General features: G+C 36.7%; 1 protein-coding gene across 1 annotated transcript in view; it reads right to left on the bottom strand.

Moving 5' to 3' along the window:
* The window catches only part of CNBD1 (cyclic nucleotide binding domain containing 1), a 288,454-nt gene that overhangs the window by 239,139 nt on the left and 22,881 nt on the right, over positions 1-26,434 (bottom strand). Inside the window, 1 exon segment of the mRNA XM_036031672.1 lies at positions 17-89. Within this exon segment, the coding sequence (XP_035887565.1) occupies positions 17-89 (73 nt within the window).

Raw genomic sequence — 26,434 nt, 5'->3', positions numbered from 1 at the left:
AGCATGACTATCTTACCTGCTCTGTTGTCCACTCATGTGACATAATGCATTCAACTGACCATAATCAATGTGCTTAGACGCTTTCAAGCCTACAAAAAATTCAATTAAAATGTGAGTAATTTTCTGCATTATTATTAACCAAGTTTATAAATAGAGTTTAATTGCAAACATTCATCATAGTAAAAGAATTATGTGACTATAATGTGAGATTTTAACACTTTGAGGCACAAACAGAATTGAATAGGGTGATTAAAATAAGGAAAGTATTTCATGTTTTTCATTGATATTATATTTGGTCCAGCGTTGTTTGTGTGTTTGATTCCAGTAAATTCTTGAGTTTATGTGCCATATAATGTCAATCCTCTGAATGTAAGCCTTTGAGAACCCCCATCCTACACCTTTAGAATGTGAACTGGTTTCAGAACTCTAGTCATGACAATCCAAAAAAGTTTTCTTATAGTCTTTGTCTCTGTCTCTGTCTCTCTCTTTCTCTGCAAAACTGGTCATTTTTATTTAATCCTATGCAGGTCCCCACCTTTAAGTAGCCCCTTTCCAGAACACCTTCAGGGTCTTGATTCAGTTTGCAATTGCTTGGGAAGTTCAAGGGTAAGCAAATCACACAAGATACCATAAGAGCAGAAGGATGGTAATCATAACCATGAAGCAAACTGTTCCCAAAAAAACAAAAACTGACATCCTTTGGAGTAGATGGAGGAAAGGCAGACTAGCGAGTACCATCAGCATCCTTAGGATGATTGTAGAACCTTCCCTTATGCCAGGAGAGTGCATGTAGTGAGTAACCCTGAAAAACAGAAAGCAATCCTAGGTACTAACAAGCACAGCACTCATCCCTTTAGTGAAAAGGTATTGACAAAATCAGTATTTTAATGTATTCCTAAAACATTTTTTCATTTAAAGTGTATTTTATTGATTATGTTATTACCATTGTCCCAGTTTTTTTTCTCCCCTTTAGCATCTCTTCACTGCACTGCCCCCTGCCCCACTCCAGTATCCCTCTCCCTTAGTTCATGTCCTTGGGTTGTTGATATAAGTTCTTTGATTTCTCCATTTCCTTAACCTCCCCGTCTATCTTGTGTCTACTTATTATGCTTCTTATTCCCTGTACCTTTCCTCCCCATTCTCCCACTTCCCCACCCCACTGATAACCCTTCATCTGATCCACATTTCTGTGATTTTATTCTTGATCTAGTTGTTTAGTTTTTATTTTTTTTAGGTTCAGCTGTTGATAGTTGTGAGTTTGTTGTCATTTTATTGTTCATAGTTTTTTTTCTTTTTCTTAGATAAGCCCCTTTAATATTTCATTTATAAGGTTCTGATGATGAACTCCTTTAACTTGACCTTATCTGGGAAGCACTTTATCTGCCTTTCCATTCTAAATGATAACTTTGCTGGATAGTGTAATCTTAAATGTAGGTCCATGCCTTTCATGACTTCAAGTACTTCTTTACAGCCCCTTCTTGCCTGTAGGCTTTCTTTTGAGAAATCAGCTGGTAAACTTATGGGAACTCCTTTGTAGGTAACTGCCTCCTCTTGTTGCTTTTAAGATTCTCTTATCTTTCATCTTGGGCAATGTAATGATGATATGCCTTGGTGTGTTCCTCCTTGGGTCCAAATTCTTTGGGACTCTCTGAGCTTCTTTGACTTCCTGTAAGTCTATTTCCTTTGCCCGTTTGGAGATGTTTTCCTTCATTATTTGTTCAAATAAGTTTTCAATTTCTTGCTCTTCCTCTTCTCTTTCTGGCACTCTAATGATTTGGATGTTGGTGTGCTTAATGTTGTCCCATGGGTTCCTAATTTCTCTTTATTTTTTTCTTTTTGCATTCTTGTTTCTTCATTCTGTTCCAGTTGGATGTTTATTTCTTCTTTTTGTTCCAAATCATTGAGTCCTGGTTTCCTTCCCTTCACTGTTCCCTTCCTGTATACTTTTCTTTATTTCACTGTGTGTATCCTTCATTTCTTCCTTCATCTTGCAACCAAGCTCAATCAGTTCTGTGAGCATCCTGATTATCAGTGTTTTGAACATCACATCAGATAGGTTTTTTGTCTCCTCATCACTTAGTTTTTTTCTGGAGTTTTGATCTGTTATTTAATTTGGGCCATGTTTCTTTGTCTGTAAAATGGTAAAGGGTGGAACATTAGGTATTCCCCAGGGCAAGGCCACCATCTTTGTTTCCTTGTGGCACTGTCTGTGAGGGAGGTATCAGAGAGGTGGCAGAGAATGCCACCTGCTCTGCTCTCATCCCACTTTCCATCACTTCCCTCACTTCTCATAAGCAGATTGTGCCCTTTCAGGTACTGATTCCCAGGTGGGTGTATACATTTTAGGACCCTGTGGGCCTCTCCAACAAACTCTCCTGTGAGGCTGGGAGTTTCTCTGGCTGCCACAATCCCCAGAGATTTTTTTTACAGCCGAGGGTTTTGAATCTTTAGTTTCCTGGATGAAACCCGGGTTTTTGTAGTCTGTCTTGCTCCACTGTTATTTCTTCTGGCCTATCTGCATGCAAATGTGGGATCGCTCAGATGGTCCACCACCTTGCCTTGCCTGAGTCCTCTCTGACCTGGCTGCTGGTCACCACCCTTCCTTCCAATCTGGATGAATGTTCATTTTTCTCCTTGGTTGTTGAACTTCCACACAAATGATTTTCTGGCAGTTCTGGTTGTTCTTTGTTTTTAGGTTGGCTGTTGTCTTTGTTTTGGTTGTGTGAGGAAGTGAGGCATTTCTGCTTAGGCCTCCATCTAGGCCGGAAGCCCTAGACCTAAAACTTTGAAAAATGTATTCATTGGTATGGCGTCACAGTAGGTGGAAGTTGAATCTACTTGCTCCGGCTCCTAATCCCAATTTTCAGCTGAACTTTCAGCAATCAACCTGAAAAATTAACTGAATATTTCCTGATATAAAGGTTTAAAGTCAAGGAGTAAAAAAGATACTTTGTAGACACTGGTAAAAGGGATTTATAAGTGGAAGGAGAAAAACCCTGTGGGTGACTTCTGCTGAAGCTGATACCAGACAGAAATTGCATCTCTGGAGATAATCTCCCCCATTAGAACCAGGAGTCTTAGTTCTATGGCCACCAGCCCACATCTACAGAGACAGGAAAAGTAGACTGACTGCTTGTTTGTTGAAGGAAGTTTGAGGGGTCCACTGAGACTGTGGAAGCATGCAGAGCTTCTATTGTAGTGCCAACATGGAAACCTCAGGATAGGGACTCAGACTGATAAAAGGACCAGGTTGTTGGACCTGGGTCTTTCAGAGGCACCTACAGGCTGCAATCAGTAGTGACTTTGAGAGATATTTTGTTCCTTGGGGAGGTTTTATGCGAAGCCCCAAACAGTGACTCAGTTGTGTAGTATGGGTACTGCCAAGACTGATAAGAGAAATGGAAATACAGATGGGCAAGGAGCCCTTGTTTAGCCACTCTGCTGGCTGGGAGACCAGACTGAAATTGCAGCAGCAAGGCTCCCTCTCCTTAGAAATGTGGGGCCATAATTCACCCAGCAATCCCCAATACACAACAATCAAGATGGAAAGTGGAGGCTGTGGAGTCAATGGCAGTGAGAAGTAATGTGGTTCCACTACACCTGTAAAAATCAGAGATTGCAAGTTTAGTATGAAATACTCCTATGGTTTTGTCAACAGACTAAACAGTTTACTATATGAGGTCAGAGTACAGGAGAAACCACAATTCTGCAATAGGGCCTCTGAGGGCTGAAGACAGCAGTGGCATAAAGAAGATCTCTGGTTGTTGGGGAGGTGTAGGGTGGAAACCAAAACAGAAAACTTACCAGGTGACTTGAGAAAGAGAACTGGTTCTCCCTTCTCAAGAGTATGGGTGGTTCCCTGCTCCCCATTGTGAGCCAGCTGTTCCTCCTCCCCCATGGCTGCTGTTGCATAAGAGAGCCTAGAAGAACCCAATGGTTTTTTTTTTTTTGGCTCATTCTGAACTTGTCCCAGCCATGCCAAACCACACTGGGTCTTCAGATCCTTTCCCACTGAAATCAGCCAGGAAGAGAGGTCAGAAATTTGTGCAATGAGGGGTTTTTGGACCTTGCCTGGTTCAGTTTATAGACAGGCCAGCTGTTGCACATAGCAGAGGATCTGGACTATGTCTCCTGAAAGAGCAATTGGCTGGGACTTAGGTGAGAGTTGAGCACCTAGGATACTTTGAAGTGAGGCTAACCACTCTCAGCCCACACTGCCATGGAAAAGAGAAAGAGTGCCCACCCCCTTCCTACAAGGTTGCAAGCACCACCCCAAAAGGGAAACTCTGAAAAATAGCCCTGACAAGTCCCAGATTCCCCTGCTTAGTTAATTTCCATTGGGGGAGAAAAAGAAACTCAGAATAAGGACCTAACAAGTGTGATATTTCTGGAGGATATTGCTTGGGAATGGAACAAAGAGCTGGGCCTCATACTGAGGTTCTATAATTAGACGGAGAACATAGTCCCCACCTGCAGTCTGGTCTAGCTCCAGTCCCAGTGGGAGGCTCTTTTGATCTACCCAATGAAGTCCAGCTGCTGAGCTCACTTCTGCAATGGGGAAAGCTGGATGTATCCATCTTGAACCAGCAGTGAGCCCCCCTGAGGAAGCAAGTGCTAGAGTTACTGACAAAGATGGAAGGTGTTGGCTTTGAGTAAGGGCTATTCTTCTCCCCCTAAGTGCCCTACAGAGTGCACAACCAACAAAGTGGGAAACCTGCTAGTCTTATCTCAACACACCTGGTATCATCATACAGTCTCTCATCACAAAGCTCAAGAGGAAGGCCAATTAACCTCAGCATGGGGAAGAGCAACTGAAAGGGGAAGGCCAACCTCAGGAAGCATTGTATCCTTTACAGAACTTCCACCAATTGGCCCCTTACATGCACAAGCATGTCTAGCTATAGTGAGGTAGTATTACACACAATGTCTGAAAGCAACCTGTATCTGAATCCCATCTGAGTAGACACAGAACCTACAAAATCAGTGATAGGCTTCAACCCACACCAAAGCTCAAACCAATGAGCCACACAATCAGTACACCCAAAGGGAGGTTCCTGTAGGCTCCAGGCCCTGCTGGGAACAACACCTCATTCAAAGCATAGCAACTGCAAAGCATCCCACATATGGACATCATGAGTTATTCTTACAGTTGCCTAGCCTGAAGGAATAACTTTACCTACAAAAAGGCACCAGCGTTTAAGACACAACTACAAAAAGGAAACATAGAACACACAGGAAACACTTCTGGATCACAGAGTTCAGGTGTTCCAAGGATTATGCAACTGATCTCAACAACACACTTTTATCATAAAATAATCACAAGAAGTATTTGGGAGACATAGTACATCTACCTAACAACACAGAGATCAGTCAAATGGGATAACAAAAGAAAAATGTCCCAGGAAAAAGAACAACATACACCTCCACAAAAAGAATTAAAATATATAGGTGAAATAAAAGCTATACAAATAGTAAATTCAGATTTAAAATAATGGTTATAAGGATACTTTAAGAATAGAATGGGTGATTTCAGTGAAAATATAGATATAGTAAGCATTAAAAATGACATAGAAACAAATAAAAAACAGTCATAAATGAAGATTACAATATCTGAAATAAAGAATTCGCTAGAAAGAATCAACAGTAGGTTAGATGAAGCAGGAGAATCAGCAAATAAGAGGGCAAGATGATAGTATCCACCCAAACAGAAAATGAAAAAGAGAGAGACAGGGAGAGAAATTTAAGAGAAACAAAGAATGTCTAAGGTTGTGATAACATCAAGTATAACAACTTCTGCATCATATGAGTGCCAGAAGGAGATTAGTGTGAGAAAGAGTTAGAGAACCTAGTTGAAGAAATAATGGCAGAAAACTCCCCTATCTTGGTGAAGAAAAAGGGCACACAGTTTAGAAGGTACAGAGTCTCAATCAAGATAAACCCAAAGAGACCCATACTAAGACACATCATAATTAAACTGGCAAAGCTTGAAGACAAAGAAACCATTTTAAAGCCAGCAGAAAAGAGGCACTCAGTTACATACAAGGAAGCCCCCATTAGAATCTCAGCTGATTTCTCAACACAAACACTACAGGCCAAAAGAGATTGTTGGGAAATGTTCAGAGTAGAGTTAAGAACAAACAGTCTATATTGCTCTACCCAGCAAGGCCATCATTTAAAATCAAAGGACAAATAAAGAGCTTCCCAAACAACAAAAAAAAGGTTAAAGGAGTTCATTACCACCAGTCCAGCATTACAAAAATGTTAAAGGACCTCCTTGAAGAAGAAAAAGAAGAAGGAGGAGGAGGAGGGGGAGGAGGAGGAATACAGAGAGAGAAAAACATAGACATTACATTGGCCAAAAAGTTCATTTTTCTTGACTGGAAGTGTAACTGGAGTTAGGACAGTCAAGAAAAATGAACTTTTTTGGCCAACACAATACCTATGTTTTTCTATGTAGACATATTCTTATTATTAAGGAAAGTCCTTTAACATACCTTTCAATGCTTGATTGGCCATAATAAACTCCTTTAACCCTTTTTTTTTTTGGTCTGGGAAGCTCTAGTCACTTTATTTGAAAACATACAAGTATAATCACAAACTGTCATTGTCTATGGTTTTCTACCCAACTGTACCCTAAAATAAATCTTGGGAGAAAAAAAACTTCAAACAGAACAGGAATAACTCAAGACAAAACTGTGAGATTGGTAAGGTCTTTCTTGGTCGCCTTCCCACTTTGCACTTCAGAATTCTCCTTCTTTTCCCGCTGCCCCCACCCCCTTTCTCCTATCATAGAATATGACATGCTGGTCTCCAACAGCTGAAGGTGATTGCTGTGGGGGTTCTTGTACTTGTCCTTCCTGAATAGCACTTACATATCTGAATAAGAAAGACTATCTTTTCTCCCCACAAATGCAATAAAGCATTATATATTCTATTTCATTTCTATCTCTTAGAACCCTGGTATTTTCTTGCTTCTCTGACAAAAACTGCAATGCAATTAATAGGTACAAATAAATTAGTTTACTTTTCCTTGAAAAAAATTGTTTTTCTTTTTGCATAAGATGTCTCTAGTGGCACTTAGTTGTCTTTAACTTCATTTGAAACAATTTTGTTAGATTGTATTTTGACAGCTGTCATATCAGCATGCATTTAAAACACAACTGGTGAATTTTTGTGTATCAATTTTAATATCGAAGATGGAAGAAAATACACAACATTTTGGTGTATTATGTTTTTTAAAAATGTTATGAGTTTATTTGGGCCAAAACTGACAACAATTGCCAGGAAGATCTCAAATGCTCCAGAGAATGACATTTGCAGTTTCTTTTATGCAATTGAAATTAAGGAAGGAACATAAGGTAGGTTACATGAAGGCTGTGAAGAAGCAAGGATGGATTTGATTATAGGATACTTAAGAAGATTATGTGCTCTCTTGAAGATAGTTATGCTTATTATTTCAAGAAAGGTAAAAAACACAACTGAAATGCAAAAAAAAATGTGCATAGTATGGAGAAGGTGCTGTGACTGATAGAATATGTCAAAAGTAGTTTGCAAAATTTCTTACTGGAGATTTCTCACTAGATAATGCTTCACAATCCCATAGACCAGTTGAAGTTGATAGCAATCACATTGAGACATAAATTTAGAATAATCAATGTTACCATGATGGAGATAGCTGACATGCTCAAAATAAAGTTATAGGTAAAAATTAAAATGTGTCTATTTTATTAAAAAATATGGAGTTTTTGTCCAACTCAATACAATATTAAAACATGGCAATATATAAGTACTTCTCTATAATAACCTGATAAATTCAGCAAAGTAGCCAGATATGAAATTAATACTCAGAAATTGATGAAATTTTCATACACTAATAATGAGCTATCAGAAAGAGAAACTAAGAAAACAATTCCACTTACTATTGTAACAATAACCAAAAATAAGATACCTAGGACTAAATTTAACCAAGGAGATAAAAGTTCTGTACTTGGTAAACTATGTACCAATGGCATATTTCACAGAACTACAACAAACATTTCCAAAATTTCTGTGGAACCAAAAAAAGTAAACCAAATAACTTCATCAATCTTGCAAAAGAAGAACAAACCTGGAGTTATCACAACACTTGATATCAAACTATACTATATGCCCACTGCAATCAAAACAGCCTGGTATTGGCATAACAGGACACATAGATCAATGTAACACAACAGAAATCCCAGGAATAAACCCATGCCTGTATGATCAATTGATATTTAACAAAGGTGGCATGACCATACAATGGATCAAAGACAGTCTTTTAAATAAATGGTATTGGGAAAACTGGACTGGTACAGCAAAACAACAACAACAACAACAACAACAAAACTAGACCACCAACTTACACCATACAAAAAAATAAACTGAAAATGGACAAAGACTTAAATACATGTCACAAAACCATAAAAATCTTAGAATAAGAAAACATAAGCAGTAAAATTTCAGATTACTGACATAGCAATATTATTGCCAAAATATCTTCTAAGGCACCGGAAAAAAAAGAGATTTTTTTTTTAAATGAGACTACATCAACTTAAAAATCTTCTGCACAGCTAAATGAATCATCAGTAAAACAAAGAGGGAACATACTGTATGGGAGAACATATTCACCAATGATACATATGATAAAGGTTTAATCTCCAAAATATATAAATAACTAATATAGCACCAGGAAAACAAACAACCCAATTAAGAATTGGGCAAAAGACTTAAACAGACACTTCTCCAAAGAGGACATATAGATGGTTAATAGACATATGAAAAAAATGCTCAACATAACTACTCATCAGAGAAATGCAAATTAAAACCTCAATGAGATATCAACTTATACCTCTCAGAATGGCTGCCATCAATAAGTCAAAAAACAACAAGTATTGGGGAGGATGTGGATAAAAGGGAACTCTAGAGCACTGTTGGTGGGAATGCAGACTGGTGCAACCACTGTAGAAAACATTATGGAGTATCCTTTAAAAAATTAAAAATGGAACTGCCTTTTGACCCAGCAGTATCACTTTTAGGAATATATCCTAAGGATCCCAAAACACCCATACAAAAAAAATATGTATACACCCTTATGTTTACAGCAATGCTATTTACAATAGCCAAGGTTTGTAAACAGCCTAAGTGCCCATCAGTAGATGAGTGGATTAAAAAGCTGTGTTATTGTACAGTTACATGATGGAATACTGTGCAGCAGTAAAAAAGAAGAAACTCTTAAATTTTGCAACAGCATGGATGGAAATGGAGAGTATTATTTTAAGTGAATTAAGCTAGTTAGTAGAAAGACAAAGATCACATGATCTCATTTATATATGGAATCTAACAAACATAATAAACTAATGAACAAAATAGTAACAGAAACTTAGATACATGAAACTGACTGACTGCTGCCAGAAAGGAGGAAAGGGAGGGCAGGATGAAAGATGATGACAGGATTAACCAAAGAACACTAATGCACAATGTCCAGGCATGGACAAAATATGAGGATTGACTTAGGGAACGGAGAAGGTGGGGCAGGGTGGAGGTGAGGAAAGAAAGAAAAAACAGTAACAACTATAATAGCATAAACTATAAAAGTAAATACATTTTTAAAAATAAAAATAAATGAAAAAACTAAAGAAAATATATTCATTGACCACATCCCAGCTATCAAGGACTGGTATTTGACATGTTCTAATGTATCCATTTTAATTTCAAATTACTGAATCATAAAATCTGGATTTTTGTTTAAGCTTTAGGTGATCTAAAAATTAATCATCAATAACAGATACCACCAGAAAACTAATTGTTACCCACGTAAGTCATACCATTCAACAAATTTGAAAGTAATAATTACATGATTTCATCATTTTCTTATCTATATTATCCAGTTAAGTCTTAAGAAATAAAAAATCACATAACTGTATTTTAGTATCATAGGGAAAAATTATTTTAAATGAGCCAAGTTATAGCTAAATTATATCAAAATATACTTTTAGTGTACTGATGTTTCCAATATAGGATATTACTATATGTAAAATCTTAGCAATGTCAGATTTTTAGATATATAGATTAAAAGGAGACTTCTAACAACTATTGGTTGAGTTCCTTTTCCTGTCCCAGATCAGCAGAGAGTCAGATAGCCCTGGTGGCTGGTATCAACAACAGAGGAGGATAGTTCCATATAGATTTGGAAAAAAGTTTAGAAATTCTGACAAAAAAGGGGGGGGGGGGGCTTTTAAAAAAGTGTATATCTTCATCCTTCAGCTAAAGCAGCTTACAAAAATAAAAATCACAGGATGAATGTTATAAGTCTAAGAATTTCTAAAATGAATAGAAAAATTGAAAACTCACTTTGCCTGAGAAACACGACAGCTCTTGAAGGTAAAGTTTTACACTAGACTTGGAACAGCCAAGAACTCAAAATCAGAAAGAACTACGTAGTACTTACTGCCTAAAAAGACACTTTATAGTGCCACAGGTTCAATTCCCAGTCAGGGTACATGTCTGGGTTGCAGGTCATGACCCCCAGCAACCACACATTAATGTTTCTCTCTCTCTCTCTCTCTTTCTCTCTCTCCTCCCTCCCTCCCTCCCTCCCTTCCCTCTCTAAAAATCAATAAATAAAAAAACTTAAAAATAAATAAATAAAATAAAAAATTAAATTAAATTAAAAGACACTTCACAACTTATTTTCTCTTCACTAATCCTCATTTCCAAGAGGTATCTGTCACAAGTTTCTTTTCAGGGTATCAAGCAAAAAAATGGATCTGTCTTTGAAACAGTTTCATTAAGAAGAAAAAAGCCAAAAGATTTCAACATAAAATTGTATCTTTATAAAGACTAGAAGTTGACCTGGTGACCAAATCTAATTCTGGGATAAAGCTTAAAGAGTTTCAGAGTACTAAGTTTCCATCTGTTTTTTCATCTTCTTCTCCCTTAATGAATACCTCTTAACCAGGCTTTTACAGAAGTAGAAGGGTCTTAACCTTGTAATGGAGATAATGTCAAGGATATTAACCAGAGTAAATTTGAAAAAGGATTAGAAGCTGATGTATAACAGAGTGAATACAAGTTAATCTTAAACTAGAAATCCATGGTACAATAAAAAACCAATTACCTTTATTAATATAAGACCCATTATGTATTATAAAAAAGAAAAGAAAAGAAAAATATTAATATTTAACTCATGATTTAAGAAAATAAATTTTATTTTAAATATTTTTATTGATTTTAGAGAGGGGTAAAGGAGAGAATTTATTTGTTATTCTACCCATTTATTCATTTGTTGATTGATTATTGCATGTGTATTGCAGGATCACACTCACAACCTTGGCAGAAACCAGAGGGGAGGGGGGAGGAGATAAGGGGGAAAAGAACAGGAAAGGGAAATGGTCATCAAGGAATTTGTATAAAAGACCTATGGACAAAGCCAAAAGGGAGAAGGTTTGAGGTGGGGGGAAATTGTGGCAGGAAAATGAATACAACTTTACTTGAACAACAATAAAGAAAAAATCCATGACCTTGGTATATCGGGACAACACTCTAATCAACTGGGCTACCCAACCAGGACAAGAAAAAGAAATTTTAAATAGGGAAATGGTAAGAAGAAAATAGAAAAGCAGAAATTAATGAATTTATGAAGCAGGAAAAAAATGTAGAAAAGTAAACAAATTCAAAAGCTGTCTCTTTGAAGAGAAAAATAAACTAATGGTTTATCTAAAACAGGGGAAAAGATCGTAAGTACTCAATGTCAGAAATAAAATTGGGAAATAACTGTAAACATATTATAAAGAAAATCAAGAGTTTTTGACACAACCATATATGAAAATAATCAAAATTCTGAGTAAAAAATGAATATTGTCAATAAAATACATATTACCTAAGTTGACCCTAGAAGAGAGAGAAATCCTAAATAAATCAATTTTCCAGAAAGGAATAGAGAATAATCTTACAGCAGTCTCTCTCTACCACATGCACACACATACACTCCAAACAAGCTATTATTACAGGTGAATTCTATCAACTCTTTTGATAAAAATAATTTCAAAGCCAGTCAAATGCTTCAGACCAGAGAAAAAGAAGCTTCCAAATTTCCCTGATGAAGCAAGCTAAACAATGATGCCAAAATGAGATCATAGAAAGAAACCAGATGATGAAAAGAAGGTGATGAGATAGGTGAAAGCCAAGCCCAGTTCTCCTTGTGCCCAGTTGGAACACCTAGCCAATCCTCTGAGGAACAGAGTGAACAGCCAATGGAACCCCAACTTATATGAAGTTTTGGGGCAAAAAAATTGTACAGGGCATTGAAAAACAGATGGTGAGGAGATTGTGCTGGGATGCCAAGGTCCCAGGGATATGCTCAGGGACCTAGGCCACTGTGGCCACCTTCCTGGCTCCTACTGCAGGATACAGGGAGGAGAGTTAGATCACCAGCTCCCTCCCCTACCAGAGCAGAAAGAGCATGAGGGACCAAATGCTGGAAATCACTGGGGGGAATTGAGACTAAGTGGGAGACACACAGAGGTGGTATACATCCCCTGGGACTCTGGATGTTGGCTAGGCCATTATCAGAGAAATTGGGGTGCCACTTCTAGAGAAGGGAGAATATTGGGCTGTGTTGGACCCTGACCTGGATAGTCTCCAGTCTGGTTAGAAAGTTGGGCTGTGTGAAAAACCATGTGCATCTTAACAATGGCAGGCAGCTGCTTTGTAAGGAACTCTCCTGCAGCTACTGGCTTGCCCCAAGGGTGATTTGAGCTGCCTGCCGAAGCTTGACTTACACTGAGTACCCAGAGACTGAGTGGCTGATTTGAGCCCCTCAGCTTTAAGACCACCTGGGATGGAGGCTGGGCAACTGTGAATATTACAGGCCAGACCTGGTCCCCATCCTCTCAAAGCCATAGGAAGGGATAAAAGCAAAGCCCAGCCTTCCTCTTCTTGTGACATCCAGGAAGACCAGCAGAACTCGCTCAATGGGTTTAAAGTCAAAAGGAGGCTTATTTTTTCTTTCCTTTCTCTTTTTTTTCCCTTTAGTTCTTCCCCCAAGTGATACAATAAGACCTGGGGTTATGAAAGGTCCAGAGACAGATCCAAAGGGGGAGCACAAAGTTAATCCCCAAAACTGAGAAATGAAGACAAATGTCACTTTGCTATCCCATAAAACTGGCATTTTATTGTTTATTTGTGGTATTATTATTTTTTCATTATTTTTACTTCTTTATTTTATTAGTATTTATTTATTTCTCTTCTTTCTGTTTACTTCTCTTCATTTTATTTCTTTTTAATTGAATTGTTTGACTGGTTTTCCTTATTCTCTTTCATATAGTATTTTAATTTTCCTTCTTTCACTTCATTCAAGTTCCAATAACACACTATTCTTGATCACGTACTTTTTATTCTGGTTATCTAAATCATATATCCCTTGTCATATTATTTTTGTTCCAGTACTATTGCACATAATTGTTCATACAATACAATTGTGCATACTACACAGCAACCCTCTCTGATCTTAGCCCACTTCACTTTATTCCAGAGCATTATTACTACTGTGGTTAACTCAGTTCTCTCTCACATTATGCCTACTTTCTAACCTTTATTCTCACTATATCTCATCATCTAAATTTGCACAAGTGCTCTGTTTTTTTGGATTCAGCTCACAATCTTCCTCCCTTCTAATAAGAGTCTTACCTCTTTTTCACCTTTTATAAACAGTGGCCAGTTGAGTGAAATATCACAGCTAGTGTTATACTTATCCAAAGAATCTCCTATCTCTTCTCTACTTGCTGGTACTTTAAATCCCATAAAATACTCTCTGTCTTAATTCATTTTTGCCTACCCCTTGCTGCTGACCACATACAAGAATAGGTGGGAGCTGCTAAGATCAGTATACCAGCTGGAGGAGAGAAACCACTGGCAAAGAAATCACTGCAAGGTAAAAACCCAAGTACAACAAGAGACCCCACACAAACAGAAGAAAGAGCAAACCTAGATAATCCAGACAAAGAGATCAAAGATACCACACCACTGAACTTCATAGAATTCCTACCACAGAAGTTCACCATACACAGACAGCTAACAAAGTGAAATGTCAGGAAGCACAGAAAGAAACAAAAAGAGTCACCTAAAATTAGGGAGACAAAAAAAAAGCATGCAATCAAAACGAATGGAAGGTTCCCTACCAAAAGAGCTAAATGAAATGGAGGTAAGCAAGCTATCAGAAATAGAATTCAAAATAATGGTTATAAAGATGTTCAAGGAACTCACAGACAATTACAAGGAACTGAGTTAGAAATACAACATTATCAAAAAAGGAACTAGAAAGCATAAATGGAAACCAGGAAGGAATGAACAATGAAATTGCAGAAATTAAAAATGCACTAGAAGGAATTACAAGCAGGCTGGATGAAACAGAGGATAAAATCAGTGAACTGGGTGACAAGGTAGAAATAATCACCAGAAACAAGAAGAAAAGGAAAATAGACTTAGAAAGAATGAAGAGGAGTTAAGGGAACTGCAGGAAAACATGAAATGTAATAAAATCCATATAATAGGGATACCAGAGGGAGAAAAAGAAGAGCAAAGGATAGAAAACCTGTTTGAAAAAGTAATGATGGAAAATGTACCTAATTTGATGACAGAAAAAGTCACACAAATCCAGGAAACACAGAGAGTCCCAATCAAGAGGAACCCAAAGAGGCCCACTTCAAGACACCTCATAATTAAAATGGCAAAATTCCAAGACAAAGAGAGAATCTTAAGGCAGCAAGAGAAAAATAAGAAGTAACATACAAAGGAGCCTCAATAAGACTAGGAGCTAACTTCTCAATGTAAAAGCTCCAAGCCAGAAGAGAATGTGAAGGGATATTCCAAGTAATGAAAAGCAAACATTTACAACCAAGAATACTCTACCCGGAAAGGCTCTCAATTAAAATGGAAGGAGAAATAAGCAGTTTCCCAGACAAAAGAAGCCTCAAATAATATACCTCCTCCAAAGCAGCTCTGCAAGAGATGCTAAATGGTCTGCTTTAGGAAAGGGGAAAAAAAGAGAAAAGAACACAGGTACAAAAACTGACAATGAATAACTACTTATCAATAATAGTCTTAAACATACATGGATTAAATGTGCTAATCAAAATACATACAATAGATGAATGGATAAGAAATCATGACACACACACACATTTGTTGCCTACAAGAGGGCAACCTCAGAAAAAAAGACCTACACAGACCGAAAGTGAAGGGCTGGAAACAAATATTCTAAGTAAATAGGCAAGAAAAAAAAATCAAGGAAGGAATACTCATATCAGACAAAATAGAGTTCAAATAAAGAGCCATAGAAAGAGACCCAAAAAGTCACTTCATAATACTCAAAGAAAGAATCCAAGACATAAACATTGTAAATATATATGTACACAACACAGGAGTACCCAAATACATAAAGAAAATCTTGGAGGACTGCAAGAAAGATATTGAGAGCAACACAATTATAGTAGGGAATATAAACCCCCTACTGTCAAAAATGGACAGATCTTACAAAAAAGCTATCAACAAAGATGTTGCAGCATTGAAAAATGTTCTAGATCAAATGTATTTAACTGATATACAGAGAGCCTTTCATCCCAAAGAAGCAAAATACGCATGCTTTTCAAATGCACATAGAACATTTTCAAAGATAGACTAGATGATAGGTGCAAAGCAAGCCTCAACAAATTCAAGAAAATTAAAATCATACCAAGAATTTTCTCTGATAACAAGTGAATAAAAAAGAAACCAATCTCAAGGGAAAAACTCAAAATCTCAAACTCATGGAGACTGAATAACGTGCTATTAAACAATGAATAGGTCAAAAACGAGAACGTGGAAGAAATAAAAAAGTTTCTGGAACAAATGAAAATGAACTAAAATCCACCCAAACAGATGGGACACAGTGAAGGCAAACCTGAGGGGGAAGTTCATGCCAATACAAAACTACGTAAAAGAGATAAATATTTCAAACAAAAATCCTAACCCTACATGTACAAGAACTCAAAGAACAACAGTAATGACAGCCCAGAGCAAGTAGAAGGAAGGAAATAGCTAAGGTCAGAGCAGAATCAAATGACAGAGAGACTAAGCACACAATTGTAAGGATCAATAAATCCAGGAGCTGATTCTTTCAAAACAAACAAAATCTACAAACCTTTAAGCAGACTTATGAAAAAAAATAGAGAAGACCCAAATAAACACAATCAGAAATGAAAGAGGACAGACTACAACTGATACTACAGAAATACAAAGGGTTGTAAGAAATTTCTACTAAGAAATATATGCCAACAAATTTGAAAACCTAGGTGAAATGGACAAATTTCTAGAAAAATATAATCTTCCAAACTGAATAAAGAAGAAACAAAAATCTTGAACAGACCAATAACAGCTGATGAAATTAAAGCAGTAATAAAAAAAAAAAAACTCCCAATGCACAAAAGTCCTGGACAAGATGGTTTCACAGGAGAATTCTACAAAGCATTTAAGGAAGAATTATCCCCTGTATTTCACAGATTATTAAAAAAAAATCTAGAAGATGGAAGACTCCCAAACTCTTTTTATGAAGCCAGCATAATCCTAATCCCAAAATGAAATGAAGACAAAACAAGAAAGAAAACTTCAGTCCAATATCACTAGATGAACATCTAGCAATACACTAAAAAGATCATATACCACAATCAGGTGAGATTCATCCCAAGGAAGCAAGGATAGTACAATATTCACAAATCAATAAATGTAATACATCACATAAGCAAAAGCAAAGACAAAAATGACATGATCATGTCAATAGATTTGGAAAAAGCATTTCATACAGAAACATTTATGATAAAAACACCCAGCAAAGTAGGAATAGAGGGAGCATTCCTCTACATAATAAGGGCCATATATACAAGAGACCTACCACCATCATCATACTCAATGGGCAAAAACTATAAACTTTCTCACTAAGATCATAAACAAGACAAGGTTGTCCACTTTCACCACTCCTATTCAACATATATTAGAAATCATAGCTACAACAATCAGACAAGAAAAAGAAATAAAAGGCATCCAAGTTAGAAAAGAGGAAACAAAACTGTCTTTGTTTGCAAATGACAAGGTAGTGTACATAGAAAACCCTATAGACTCCACCAAAAATGGCTCAGTCTAACAAATGAATTGGATAAAACAGTGGGATACAAAGTCAATATCCACAGATCAAAAGCATTTTTGTACACCAAAAATAATATATCAGAAACAGGAATTAGGAAAAAAATCCCATTTGATATAGCAACAAGAAAAACAAAACACATAGGAATAAATGTAACCCAAAAGGTAAAAGACCTGTACTCAGAAAACTACACAACACTGAAGAAAGAAATTAAGGAAGACACAAACAAACAGAAACATACAGTGTTCATAGATCAGAAGAATTAACAACATCAAAATGTCCGTACTCCCAAAAGCAATTTATAGATTCAGTGTGATCCCTATTAAAGTACCAATGGCATATTTCACAGATATAGAAAACAATTTATATAGAACTATAAATGACCCCAAATACTTGCAGCAGTTTTCAGAAAAAAAAAAAGAGCAAAGGAGAATAGATCACAATACCTGGTATCAAACTGTATTACAAGGCCACTGTAGTCAAAACAGCCTGGTACTGGTATAACAGACACATAAATCAATGCAAGAGAATAGGGATCCCAGAAATAAACCCAAGTCTCTACAGTTAATTAATATTTGACAAAGGGGGAACAAGCATAAAATGGAGCAAAAATAACCTCTTCAACAAATAGTGTTGGGAGGACTGGATAGCTACATGCAAAAAAAAAAAAAAATGAGAATCGACCCCCAACTTACACCATGCAAAAATAAATTCAAGGTGGTTAAAAGACTTAAATATAAGTTGTGACACCATTAAAGTCCTAGAGGATAACATCGGCAGGAAAATCTCAGATATTCTACAAAGCAATATTTTCACTGGTATGTCCACTAGAAAAAGGGACATAAAGGAAAGAATAAACAAATGGGGTTTCATCAAAATAAAAAGCTTCTGCACAGCTAAAGAAAACAACATTGAAATGAAAAAAGAGCCAGCCTTTTAGGAAAACATATTTTCCAATGACACCTCAGACAATGGTTTGATCTCCAAAATATATAAAGAACTCACAAGATTCCACTCCAGGAAGACAATAGAAATTTAAAAATAGGCAAAGACTTGATCCATACTTCTCCAAGTAAAAAATACAGAGCGTCCAGAGACATATGAAAGGATGTTCAGTATCACTAGCCATCAGAGAGATGCAAATTAAACCACAAGGGGATACAACTTAACTTTACACTGGTCAGAATGGCCACCATAAACAAAGGAGCAAAAAAAGAAATGCTGGAGACGGAATTGGAAAGGATGTGCAGAAAAAGAAACCCTAATGCACTGTTGGTGGGAATGGAGACTTGTGCAGTCACTATGGAAAACAGTATGGAATTTCCTCAGAAAACTAAATGTGAAATGCCTTTTAACCAGGCAATTCCACTGCTGTGATTATATCCTAAGAACCCTGAAACACTAATCCAAAAGAATCTATGTACCCCAATGTTCATAACAGCACAATTTACAATAGCTAAGTGCTTGAAGTAACCTAAGTGTCTGTCAGTAAATGAGTGGATCAAAATACTGTGGCACATGTACACAATGGAATTCTATGCAGCAGAGAGAAAGAAGGAACCCCTACATTTTGTGACAGTATGGATGGAACTGGTGAGCATTATGCTAAGTGAAATAAGCCAGGTGGTGAGGGACAAATACCATAAGATCTCAACTTTAACTGGAACTAACCAACAAAACAAACAAGCAAACAAAATATAACCAGAGACATTGAAATTAAGAATAATCTAACAATACCCAGAGGGGAGGGGGGAGGAGACAATGGAGGGAAAAGGGTGAAGGATTTTCAGGAACTACTATAAAGGACACATGGTCAAAAACAAAGGCTGGTGGAATCAGGGGAGGGAGGTGAAGATGTCTAGGGTTGAGGGGGTGGGTGGAAACACTGAAAACTGTACTTGAAAAACAATAAAAAAGTATTTAATAAAAAGAAAAATAAATATAAAGTAAAATGAAAGCAGCACATGATTTTAAAATACAAAAAAAAAAAAGAAAAGAAAGCCAGAGACTGATCTGATTTACAAATAAAAATAAATATTATAAGTATATGGTTACCATAAACACATTCATAGGGCAATATTATACAATAAAGAAGGAATTATCCAAGTAATTTCAAGAAATTTCAATTATGAAATATAAATGTTTAATTTACCACAAGTCAAGATATTTTTTATGCTCACTGAAGGACATTTTTTCATTTATTTTAGAGACAGTGGAAGGGAGAGAAAAACATCAATGTGATAGGGATTCATTGATTGGTTGCTTCCTTGTACACAATGTGGCCAAGGATCATAAACACTGGGACTGGGAATGGAATTCACAACCTACGTATGTGCCCTGACCAGGAATCGAACCAACATGGGTTATGGGATGACACTCCAATCAACTGCGATAGACAGAGCTACCATGAGTAAAAATTTTTAAATCTTATACTCCTTGAATACCAAAAAACATTTTATTTTATTTCATTTTTTTACTTGTTTCAATTGATTTTTAAAAATATTTTATTGTTCAATTACAGTTGTCTGCATTTTCCCCCTACCACTCCCCACTGCACCCCAGCCAAACCTACCTCCCTCTCTTCCATCCAGCTTTCCCCTTGGTTTTGTCTATGTGTCCTTTATAGTAGTTTCTGAAAACCCTTCCCTCCATTGTAACCTCCCTCTTCCCCTATGGTTATTGTTAGATTATTCTTAATTTCAATGTCTCTGGTTATATTTTGTTTGCTTGTTTGTTTTGTTGGTTAATTCCAGTTAAAGTTGAGATCTTATGGTATTTGTCCCTCAACACCTGGCTTATTTCACTTAGCATAATGCTCACCAGTTCCATCCATACTGTCACAAAATGTAGGGGTTCCTTCTTTCTCTCTGCTGCATAGAATTCCATTGTGTACATGTACCACAGTATTTTGATCCACTCATTTACTGACAGACACTTAGGTTGCTTCAAGCACTTGGCTATTGTAAATTGTGCTGCTATGAACATTGGGGTACATAGATTCTTTTGGATTAGTGTTTCAGGGTTCTTAGGATATAATCACAGCAGTGGAATTGTCTGGTTAAAAGGCATTTTCACATTTAGTTTTCTGAGGAAATTCCATACTGTTTTCCATAGTGACTGCACAAGTCTCCATACCCACCAACAGTTCAGTAGGGTTCCCTTTTCTCCACATCCTCTCCAACACTTGTTTTTTTTTATTTGTTTATGATAGCCATTATGAATAGTGTGAAGGAGTATCTTACTGTTAATTTGCATCTCTCTGATGGCTACTCATGCTGAACATATTTTCACACATCTCTGGGAACTCTGTATGCCCTCCTTGGAGAAGAATCAGTTCAAGTTTTTGGCTATTTTTTATTGGGTTTTTGTCTTCCTGGAGTGGAGTCATGTAAGTTCTTTATATATTTTGGCCATAAAACCCTTGCCTGATGTATCATTGGATAATGTATTTTCCCATACAGTTGGTTCTCTTTTCATTTTAATGCTGTTTTCTTTACCCATGCATAAGTTTTTTAATTTCATGAGACTCCATTTGTTTATTCTTTCCTTTATTTCCCTTGCTTGAAAGGACATATCAGTGAAGATATTGGTGTGTGAAATGTCTGAGATCTTTCTGTCAATGGTTTCCTCTAGGACTTTTATCATGTCATGACTTATATTTAATTATTTTATCCACCTTGAATTAATTTTTGTACATGGTATAAGTTGGTTATTGAGTTTCATTTTTTGCATGTATCTGTACAGATCTCCCAACACCATTTGTTGAAGAGGGTATTTTTACTCCATTTTATGTTTCTTCCCCCTTTGTCAAATATTAATTGACCATAGAGAATTGGTTTTATTTCTGGGCTCTCTATTCTGTTCCATTGGTCTATGTGTCTGTTCTTATGCCAGTATCATGCTGTTTTTATTATAGTGGCCTTGTAATACAGTTTGATATCAGGTATTGTTATCCCTCCTACTTGTTCATTCTCAAAATTGCTACCGCTATTAAGTGTTGTTTGTAATTTGATATAAATTTCTAAACTGTTTGTAGTATATCTGGGAAATATGTCATTGGTACTTTAATAGGGATTGAATTGAACTTATAAATCGCTTTGGGTAGTTTGGCCATTTTGATTATGTGAATTCTTCCAATCCATGAGCAAGGTCCATGTTTCCATTTGTTTGCGTCTTCCTTAATATCTTTCTTCAGTGTGTTGTGGTTTTCCAAGTACAGGTCTTTTACCTCCTTGGGTACGTTTATTCCTAGGTACTTTATTTTCCTGTTGCTATATCAAATGGGATTTTTTCCTGATTTCTGTTTCTGATATTTCATTGTTGGTGTACAAAAATGCTTTTGATTTCTGAATATTGATTTTGTATCCCACTGATTTTCCATATTCATTTATTAGGTGGAGTAGTGTTTTGATGGAGTCTATAGGATTTTCTATGTACACTACCATATCATCTGCAAACAATGACAAGTTTACTTCCTCCTTTACAATTTGGATGCCTTTTATTTCTTTTTCTTGTTTGATTGCTGTGGCCAGGACTTCCAATACTATGCTGAATAGGAAAGATGAAAGCATGCATCCTTGTCTTGTTCCTGATCTTAGTGGGAAAGCTCTAAGTTTTCACCCATTGAATGTGATGTTGGCTGTAGGTCTCTCATATATGGTCTTTGTTAGGTTGAGGAATGCTCCTTCTATTCCCACTTTGCTGAGTGTTTTTATCATAAATGGGTGCTGTACCTTATGAAATGCTTTTTCCACATTTGTTGATATGATCATATGATTTTTTTCTTTAGTTTTGTTAATGTGATGTATTGCTGTTATTGATTTGTGAATATTGTACCATCCTTGCATTCCTGGGATGAATCCCACCTGATCATGATGTATGATCTTTTCAATGTGTTGCTGGATGCAGTTTGCCAATACTTTTTGAGGATTTTGGTGTCTATTTTCATCAGCAATATTGGTCTGAAGTTTTCTTTCTTTGTTGTGTCATATCTGATTTTGGAATTAGGATGATGCTAGCTTCATAAAAACAGTTTGGGAGTCTTCCATCATTTTCAATATTTTGGAATAATCTGTGAAGGGAAGCGGTTGGCGCCCCCTTAAATGCTTTGTAAAATTCTCTTTTGAAAACCTCTAGTTCAAGGTTTTGTGTGTATGAAGCTTTTGATTACTGCTTCAGTTTCATCAGCTGTTATTGGTGTGTTCAGGCTGTCTGCTTTTTCTTCATTTATTTTTGGAATATTATATTTTTCTAGAAATTTTCCCATTTCACCTAGGTTTTCAAAGTTTTTAGCATGTAGTTCTTCATAGTAGTTTTTTACAATCATTTGTTTTCTTGTGGTATCAGTTATAGTCTCTCCTCTCCCATTTCTGATTGTGTTTATATGGGTCCTCTCTCTTTTTTTCTTGATAAGCCTGATTAAATGTTTATTGATTTTGTTTATCTTTTCAAAGGACCAGCTCCTGGACTTATTCTTTAAATTGTGCTTTGATCTGTCATTTACTTCTGCTCTGATCTTGGTTATTTCCTTCTTTCTACTTGCTCTGGGCTGTCTTCATTGTTGTCCTTTCAGTTCTTGTAGGCATAAGGATAGGTTGTTTATTTAAAATATTTATCTTTTTAGGTAGGCTTCTATTGCTATGAACTTTCCTCTCAGGCCTGCCTTTGCTATGTCCCATCCATTTAGGGTTGGTTTGAGTTCATTTTCATTTGTTTCCTAAACTTTGAATCTTCCTTGATCTCATTCTTCACCTATTCATTGTTTAATAGCATGTTATTCAATCTCCATGAGTTTGTCAATTTTAGGTTTTGTCCTCAAGGTTGGTTTCTAGGTTCAGTCACTTGTGGTCAAAGAAAGTGCTTGATATGATTTCAATTTTCTTGAATTTGTTCAGGCTTGTTTTGTGCCCTACCATGTGGTCTATATTTGAAAATGTTCTATGTGCATTTGAAAAGAATGTGTATTTTGCTTCTTTGGGATGAAAGGTTCTATATGTATCTGTTAAGTTCATTTGATCTACGACATTGTTCAATGCCACAATATCTTTGTTGATATTTTCTTGGGAGATCTGTCCATTTTTGACAGTAGGGGGTTGATATATTCCCTACTATAATTGTGTTGCTCTCAATATCTTTCTTGAAGTCCTCCATGATTTTTTATGTACTTGGGCGCACCAAAGTTGTGTACATATATGTTTACAATGTTTATGTCTCTTTGATGGATTCTTTCTTTGAGTATTGTGAAGTGACCTTCTGGGTCTCTTTATGGCTCTTTATTTGAAGTCTGTTTTGTCTGATACGAGTATTGCTACCCCAGCTGTTTTTTTTTTTTCTGCCTATTTGCTTGGAATATTTGTTTCCAGCACTTCACTTTCAGTCTGTGTAGGTCTTTTGTTCAGAGTTGGCTCTCTTGTTGGCAGCATCTGTGTGGGTAATGTTTTCTCATCCATTCAACTATTCTATTACTTTTGTTTTGGGCATTTAATCCATTTACATTTAAGGTTATTATTGATAGGTACTTATTCATTGCCATTTTCATACTTGTATTCCTCTCTCTCTCACTGTTTTTCTTCCTGTTCTTAAAGACTCTTTAGCATCTCTTGCAGAGCTGGTTTGGTGGATGTATATAACCTGAGACTTCTTTTGTCTCAGAAGCTCCTTATTGGCCTTCTATTTTAATTGAGGTAAAGTAGTCTTGGTTGCAGGCCTGTGGTTTTCATTTCTTGAAATATGTCTTGCCATTCCCTTCTGCTTTGGAGCATTTTCATTGAAAAGTCAGCTGCTAGCCTTAAAAAGGTTCCCTCTAATGTTACTTCCTGTTTTTCCCTTCCTGCCTTTAATTGTCTCTTTGTCTTGGAATTTTGCCATTTTAATTACAATGTGTCTTGAAGTGTTCTTCTTTGTGTTCCTTTTGATTGGGACTCTCCATGTCTCCTGGATTTGTGCAACTTTTTCTCTCATCAAATTAGGAACATTTTTCATTATTACTTTTTCCAACATGTTTTTTATTCCTTGCTCTTCTCCTACTGGTATCTCTATTATATAGATATTATTATGTTTCATGTTTTCCTGCATTTCCCTAACCCATATTTGTTTTCTCAGCCTCTTTACCTTTTCTTGTTCTTTCTGGGTATTTTTTCCTACTTTGTCCTCCAATTTGCTGATCCGATCTTCTGCTTCATCAATCCTGCTTCTCATTCCTTCTACTGTGTTCTTCAGTTCAGAAATTGTATTTGTCATTTCCTCTTAGCCCTTGTTGATAGTTTCTACTTCTTTTTCCATGTTGATATAGTTTGCTGTGAGTTCATTGTAGTTTCCCTGTAGTTTTTGGTAATTCTCTATGAGCTCATTGAGGTTCCTGATAACCATTGCTTTTGAACTCAGTATCTGATAGTTGACTTGCCTCTATTTCATGTAGCATTATTTCTGAGGCTTCCTCCATTCCTTTGATTTGGTGATGGTTTCTTGGTCTTTCCACTGTTCATGAGACTCTTATGTTAGCCTCTGCATCTTATACTGATCTGTTCTGACTCCCTGGGTTTATGGTGTGAACTTCTAGGGTAGAAGACCTGTGAAATTCAGTGGTGCAGTCTCCTTGATCTCCTGAGCTTGCTGGTCTTGGGCTGTAGTTTATTTTGGCTCTGTGTATGTCTTTGTGTTTTTATTTTTGCTTGGTCTTTCTTTGGTGGGTCCTCCCTTCCAGTAAATTAACTGAGGGTCAGTCTGTTCACCACATCTCATATTCTGTTGTGCAGGTGTGGGCACATTGTGTTGAAGCTTGTTCTTTAGTGCGTATGAGGTTTTGAGGCTTCTCTCTCACTTTTGTTCAGTTGTTTATTCTGGGTAATTTCTCCCCCATTTAGTTGTATTTCCAGATTGGTCTTGGGTTGTGGTTAATGTGGCTTCTACTCCCTCCTTAGCCTTCTTCTATTGCTTTCTTTTGGTGGTTCTTATGTTCTTGGGTTTCCTTTTCCAGCAAGTATACTGGTGTTCACTGCTCCCACCTACTCTTTTTTGTGATCAGTTGGAAGGGAAGGCAAAATGATTTAAGACAGCAGGATTGTGTTCTATGGTATTTAAAGTAACAACCTGTATTTGGATATGTGTAATGTTCACTGTGATATTTGACCCAACTAGCCACTTTTTTAAAAAAGTAGAAAGAAGATAAGACTCTTGTTAAGTGGGGGGAACTATTGTGAGTTGGATCTAGAAAGCAGTGACATTGTGGGAAGTCAGATTATGAGGTAAAGTGAAAGTAAAGAATAGAAAATAAGTGTAGTGTATGAGAGAACAGAGTTAACTACAACAGTAATAAGGTTCAGGAAACAATGAATTGAGCTAAGATCTAGGAGGGGTGCTGTGTAGTATTTACAATTATATGGAATAGCAATTATTTGCAATAGTAATGGAGAAACAATCATATGACAGAATCTACGTGATCTGAATAACAACCACAAGAAGTACAGGACCTAGAATAGTATGCTAATGAAACATAAGTAAAGTGAAAGAAAATTTAAAATATACTATTGTAGCAGACCAATTTGTTTTAGTCTGGCAAATGTGACTTAGCTCTGCATGGAAAACCTACAGAAGTGAAGTGCTGGGCAGGAGCCAGACCTTCAAACCAAGTTTTCCCATAGGAGTCAGGCCTAGAAAACGCATACAGACTGTTATGGCTTGCTCTTTCTAAAATTCCACCACCCTGGTCTAAAACAACAAATGTGTATTGTCTATCTTCAAGGTAATTTCCAAAGTCTGTGTGAATTCTCCCAAGGACAGAGCTAATCAGCTCACTGCCATTCACTTCTGCATGTTATTTTCATTTTCTTGAATGTAGCCAAAATGTAGACAATAATATTCCATGTAATAGATAATCTTTCTTTGATGTAAGACCCAAGAAAAAACAATAAAAGCCTGTCCAGGCAAGAGTCAAAGCTCTCTTCTCTTGAGAAAGTGGCCAAGGCATTCAGAGGCACTCTCCCCTTGAGAGAGTAGCCGTGCTGTCCCCCTTTTCTCCACAGGATTGCTGTCTCCTGTACATTTATTCTTGTCTTCAGTCACAACAGGTGGACTCTGCTGGCCGGAGTCCACCACATCTGGTGCCCAAGAATAGGAACCCAGAGGCTACAAGCTGTCGTTGTGGCCAACACACCAACTGTGGTTGGAACACGTGCATCAGCCCAGGTAAGGGCCGATGACACCTAGTGCTTTTCAGTAAGGTTGTATGGTGTGTTGTATTTC

This window comes from Phyllostomus discolor, chromosome 7 (genome assembly GCF_004126475.2).
Source record: "Phyllostomus discolor isolate MPI-MPIP mPhyDis1 chromosome 7, mPhyDis1.pri.v3, whole genome shotgun sequence".
NCBI lineage: Eukaryota > Metazoa > Chordata > Mammalia > Chiroptera > Phyllostomidae > Phyllostomus > Phyllostomus discolor.
Note: the sequence above shows the minus strand (reverse complement) of the source record. Positions and strands in the feature narration are given on the sequence as shown.